At 36.0% G+C, this 5000-nt stretch overlaps 2 protein-coding genes and 1 non-coding gene across 4 annotated transcripts in view; all 3 read left to right on the top strand.

Annotated features, from left to right (window-relative positions):
- LOC113800641 (carbohydrate sulfotransferase 12) overlaps positions 1 to 1726 on the top strand; it is a 10235-nt gene extending 8509 nt beyond the window's left edge. For both annotated transcript variants that reach the window (XM_027351439.2, XM_070136549.1), the window contains exon 7: positions 392 to 1726. In XM_027351439.2, the coding sequence (XP_027207240.2) occupies positions 392 to 503 (112 nt within the window). In that variant the 3' untranslated portion in view covers positions 504 to 1726. The remainder of the gene's footprint in view (positions 1 to 391) is intronic.
- An 872-nt stretch (positions 1727 to 2598) lies between these two features.
- On the top strand, positions 2599 to 3520 carry LOC113800621 (uncharacterized). Its single transcript, XM_027351414.2, has 3 exons — positions 2599 to 3099; positions 3247 to 3398; positions 3508 to 3520. The coding sequence occupies exons 1-3, from the start codon at positions 2830 to 2832 to the stop codon at positions 3518 to 3520; spliced, it is 435 nt and encodes a 144-aa protein (XP_027207215.2). The 5' UTR covers positions 2599 to 2829.
- Positions 3521 to 3649: 129 nt separating this feature from the next.
- Positions 3650 to 5000, top strand: part of LOC113800637 (uncharacterized) — a 2366-nt gene continuing 1015 nt past the window's right edge. Inside the window, exons 1-3 of the transcript XR_011399464.1 lie at positions 3650 to 3728; positions 4207 to 4289; positions 4450 to 4584. This is a non-coding gene — a transcript (uncharacterized protein). The remainder of the gene's footprint in view (positions 3729 to 4206; positions 4290 to 4449; positions 4585 to 5000) is intronic.

The following is a 5000-nucleotide window of genomic DNA, read 5'->3' as shown; positions in this document are numbered from 1 at the left end:
TGAATATTTTGCCCATGAGTGGTATGGCGTTCATAGATAAGAGGTATTCCCCCAAGGACTCATTGACTCGTTAACCCTGAAGCTTGCGTCTGCCAAAACCCTTGAGTAACTGGTGTGACGTGTTATGGAGTCCTTATCTGTTCCCATAAGTAGCAATAATGTACAGACTGGCAGCCTGGTAAAAATAATAATGGTAATAAATCTAATAACTATAACAATATAACAATAACTAGTAATAATGATAATGGAAGTGATGATAATAGAATACTTATAATAATAGTAACAAAAAGAATAACAATAATTAGACACATTTACAACTGAAAAGAAATAAAAAACAAGCAAAAGTTTCATTTTTTCCCTTGTTTCACTAATTAAACTTTGTGTATTACAGGTACTACAAAACTCTTCCGCTGGAGCTGAAGGAGAAACTATATAATATCTATCAAGTAGATATGAAGATGTTTGGCTATGACCTGCCTGAAGATTTCTGGAATACGCCTTGATATGTCGTTATTTCGGTCAAAGATTAGATTGGCACTCACTGTATACACTTTGTAAAGGGAAAATTCAAAGAAAGAGAGGCGATATAACTACCTTAATTTATGTAAAGTCTGCTCTGAACTTTCTTTTGTTCATTTTTTCAAGGGAACTGCAGTGGCCTTCGTGTTTTGGTCTGAATATCAAACATACTCCGCAGATAGTTAGGGAAAAATGAATGGAAGATAATAGATATTGATTATTGATAGGGGTAATTCGAGGCGGTCTACAGGGGGCAACTCTCTTCCCCTGAAATAAAGCATACCCCTTAATTTTCCTAAAATAGATTTTGTAGGAAACAAAATTAACAGTATGGCGACAAGGTTCCCATATCGCCCAGATTTCCGTTTAATAATATAAAATGAAAATCGCAAAACTAGGTAAGCAATAATTTAATAGATTTCTGTTTAAAGACTAAAATGAAAATCGCAACACCAATAGAAAAATATTAAACAAAATATTGAAATATGACTACTTCCGCACCCCACCCCACCCCCACCCCCTCCCCCATGCAAACTTGTCAAACCTGCTCCTAAATTTGCCCCTTCATGTGATCCTCGTGTAGCACCTTCAGTGAAATCCATAGAAACAGGATCCACAGAATCAGAGCGTTGCTTACAATTGGATTTTTTGAAATCTTCATTTCCTCTTTTTCCTTTCAACTTTTTACTGTGTCCTCTCGTCTTTTTTGTGTTCAGAATTATAAAATCATCTTTATCTTACTTCACTCTTCCTGTAACATAGTTGAAAGCATAATGTCACCCCTTTTCCTTCTTTTTTTCCAAATATGTAGCTCGTATCCCTTCGAGTAGGTGTCCATCTTGTGGCTGCTCTTTGAACTCTTTGTGGTTTGTCAATATCGTTTTTAAGTGTAAACTACATATCTCTGCACCATACTCGGTTAAAAACTGGTTGATTTTATTTTGAACTTGGACATATTTGACGGTTCAATGATGATTTTTTTTCTTATTTACTTTTTTGTTTTGTTTTTGTTTTTTTTATTAAGGGTAAAGTTCCCACCAAGATCTTGGACAAACAGATTTCAAACAGAGAAACCGAATAACATTTACAATCAGTTGAAGAAAGTTACAGTAAAGGCTGAATAACGAAATTTTGTTGTGTAGTAAACATTAAATGTATTTGGCGGACAGGTCAGTCAAGAAAGCGCGCTGATAACGGGTCAATCTAGCACTACTTTTTATTCTATTTTTTTATTTTTTGTTTTTTTTTAGTCTACATGTACCGGCGTGTCAATAAAACCATTCTTTAAACCCTGCTTATTTATTAATGTCACCTGGTCTCATGTTAAACGTTTCTTCGGATATACTTTTATATTTTAGTTGAAAAAAGTTGATTAAAAAAATCACACAAAAAATTATCATATACATAGATAGATGAATATAAGTAGATTGATAGATAAAATATAGACATAGGATTACAAACATAGGAAAACACACACGCGCACACACACACATTAATATATACTTACATGCATACCAGCTTATCCATGCAAATATGTATCTAAATTTTACATATCCTTTGTGAGTTATTCATAGAGTTCTAATTACGCACGTGCTTAAATATATTCTTCGACATTTTACTTCACAAGCTGTCCCTGAAGAAGAGTTCAAGACGAGAAGAGTCAAAGTGAAGAAGGTGAACATCTGGAATACATCACACTCGCATAATATATTAGTATGAGTAATTTACACGTACATTAATTCTTAATTTCTGCGTTGCATTGTAGCAAATACACAGCCATGGCAAAATTTCATCACATGTTCGATTTTCAATGGTGACTTATTCCTTAATTTGTAATGAAGATGATTTAATTGACTCAAATTCAGTTACCGCATCTGATTTTTTTTTCTTTTTTACCTCAAAATCTAATGCATTTAAACACAAGAAATACTATTGTGAACTTATTATTCATTATGTTACATTACGACAAATGCAGAAAAAGTATGAATCAGGTATACTTGCCTTTGAGTTTTGTATTGTGAAGAAATTAATTAATATAAATATAGAATCTACAAGCGTAACACGATATGCAAAGTACATCACTAGTTCTGCATTATGTAATTTATACATTAATAATTTTGGCAAGCTATATTAGTTTATTTTGAACTGAATGTTTCAGAGAGAGATTTGAATTCCTTTGCTAAAAACAAAAACCGATTTGGACGCAGGAGAGCCACGGGGGGCAACACCTGCGAATGGCAATGAGTCTCCCCGGGAACTTCAATCTCCAAACCCAAGTGTGTCTTTCGTCAGCCAACAAGTATTTCCGCGATGCCAAAGTCGAAGGTTTTGTCAGTGATCGTGTGCGTGGGAGTCGTCTACACTCTGAACATCTTGTACAGACATGGATATACAGACAACAGTTTCAGATCTGGGACGTCTGAGAGGCAAGGACTTGTAGAAGACCGCTTCCGAAGTCGCCGGGAAAGAGTGCTCAAGACCTGTCGAACAGCACGGAACAAGGAGGACGTCGTGTGCACCATCAATACACGTGTCTTGTACTTTTGGAATTATAACGCCAGTATTTGCACCATGGGGAAGGTCAGTTGTACCGCTATGCAAATTTTTTTGCAAAAAAAAAGCAAAAAAAAAAAAAAAAAAAAAAAACTCCCATAGTTTTTTTTAACTGAAACAGTTCATGTCTTGGAAAATTGTTCTGGAAAGTTTAAACCTCCTGCATTTAATTAGGTTAGCTCAGGTACCTGGCGTTCCCATGCACAAAGAGTCAATGAATTACGTGGCCATCCCATGCATGACAGCAGACGCCGCAATCTCCTCAGGAAACCTTGGCAGCAGGTGATAGACTACAGTAGATCAGTGTCCAGATGGATTTCCGTCAGGTGAGTCTCAGGAAACTAGTAACCTTTAAATAGAAAATAATTCATTGGAAAGCAGCATTCAGACACTCGATTAAAAACAAATGTTTCAGAAGATACCGTAATATTTCAGGATTAATCCCTAATATGCATTAAATAAACATTTCCATTTATTAGATAAGTATTTTCCTTTATCTCTGGGAAAAGAAAATGAATATATATCTTCATATTCTTATATTTCTGCTGTGCCAACATTACGAAAGCTATCCTCCCAACAGGCATCCGTTAACCCGCTTAGTATCATGCTACCAAGACAAGTTTCGAAATGGATCGAATTTTCCCGAAAGGAAGAAAGTAAGTACATATATATACCCACTCCGCGTTGTATACACACGTCAAAAATACAACATATTTCGGAAGGGGAAACAATACACATACATACGGGCACCAGGGCCTCAGTTAGCAGGCGGGTTCCAAAGAGGTCCATTGGCCGTTATAATAGGGACCTCACACGCACGCACCAGTTACTTTATAGATATTGAATGCATGAAAGGGGACCAAAATAATTGTTTGCAAGGCATACATTGTAGTCTGTACCATTAATCAGTTAGAGAGAGAGAGAGAGAGAGAGAGAGAGAGAGAGAGAGAGAGAGAGAGAGAGAGAGAGAGAGAGAGAGAGAGAGAGAGAGAGGGGGGGGGGGGATACGCAAAATCCTATCTTTGGTCGGCTCGCAATTTCTGACCAGTGGAAATAGGACTAGTCTTATCTATTTAAAGGGAGAAGATCTCCATAGGCTCCAACAAACCTTACAAAGAAACTGTTCTTCTTCAGAAAGTCTTGGAGGAGTTCTTGTTTCCGGCGCTTCTAAGCAACGGTTTGGTTTTCAAGTCTCAACATTCCACCGCCTGGAAAAAGTGAGAAACGCACAGAATATACCTTCTCGTCTTGTAATAACATGGTGTACTGCATGGGCGTTTCACTAGCCTTATTATTATACCAATTCCCGTCGTAGCATACAACCATGCACGTGTTCTAAGGGTTACAATCATGCTAACTCCACCAAAATGTTTTCAGTTTCCTAGACAAGACGAAGAGGTCGGTGGCAACGCTTAACGCCAAGGACAAGCGACTGCGTTCGAGTGTGACTTTTACGGAATTCCTAAACCACGTTGTCCACACGTTCGAAGAAGGTCGCATCAACAGGCACTGGTAAGGTTGACTCTCCTGTTCGTGTTGTCTTGTGCTTTACTGTCTTCTCTTCTCATTGTAGACCTAAATTCGTTGTTGATAGAGTTATGAAAGAAATTTGATATTTCAGGTACCAGTGAATATATATATATATATATATATATATATATATATATATATATATATATATATATATATATATATATATATATATATCTGTGTGTGTGTGTGTGTGTGTATGTATATATGTATATATATATATATATATATATATATATATATATATATATATATGTATATAAATATATGTTCATGTAGGCATATTTATATTTATAGGTGGATGCTGATTGATAAATTCTTTAAGACAGGTTGAATGATTGATAGAATAACTGGGTGATAGATGAAATATGATGCAACTGTATACTGCCATTTTGCAC

The sequence above is a fragment of the Penaeus vannamei genome, chromosome 22, assembly GCF_042767895.1.
Source record: "Penaeus vannamei isolate JL-2024 chromosome 22, ASM4276789v1, whole genome shotgun sequence".
Lineage (NCBI taxonomy): Eukaryota > Metazoa > Arthropoda > Malacostraca > Decapoda > Penaeidae > Penaeus > Penaeus vannamei.
Note: the sequence above shows the minus strand (reverse complement) of the source record. Positions and strands in the feature narration are given on the sequence as shown.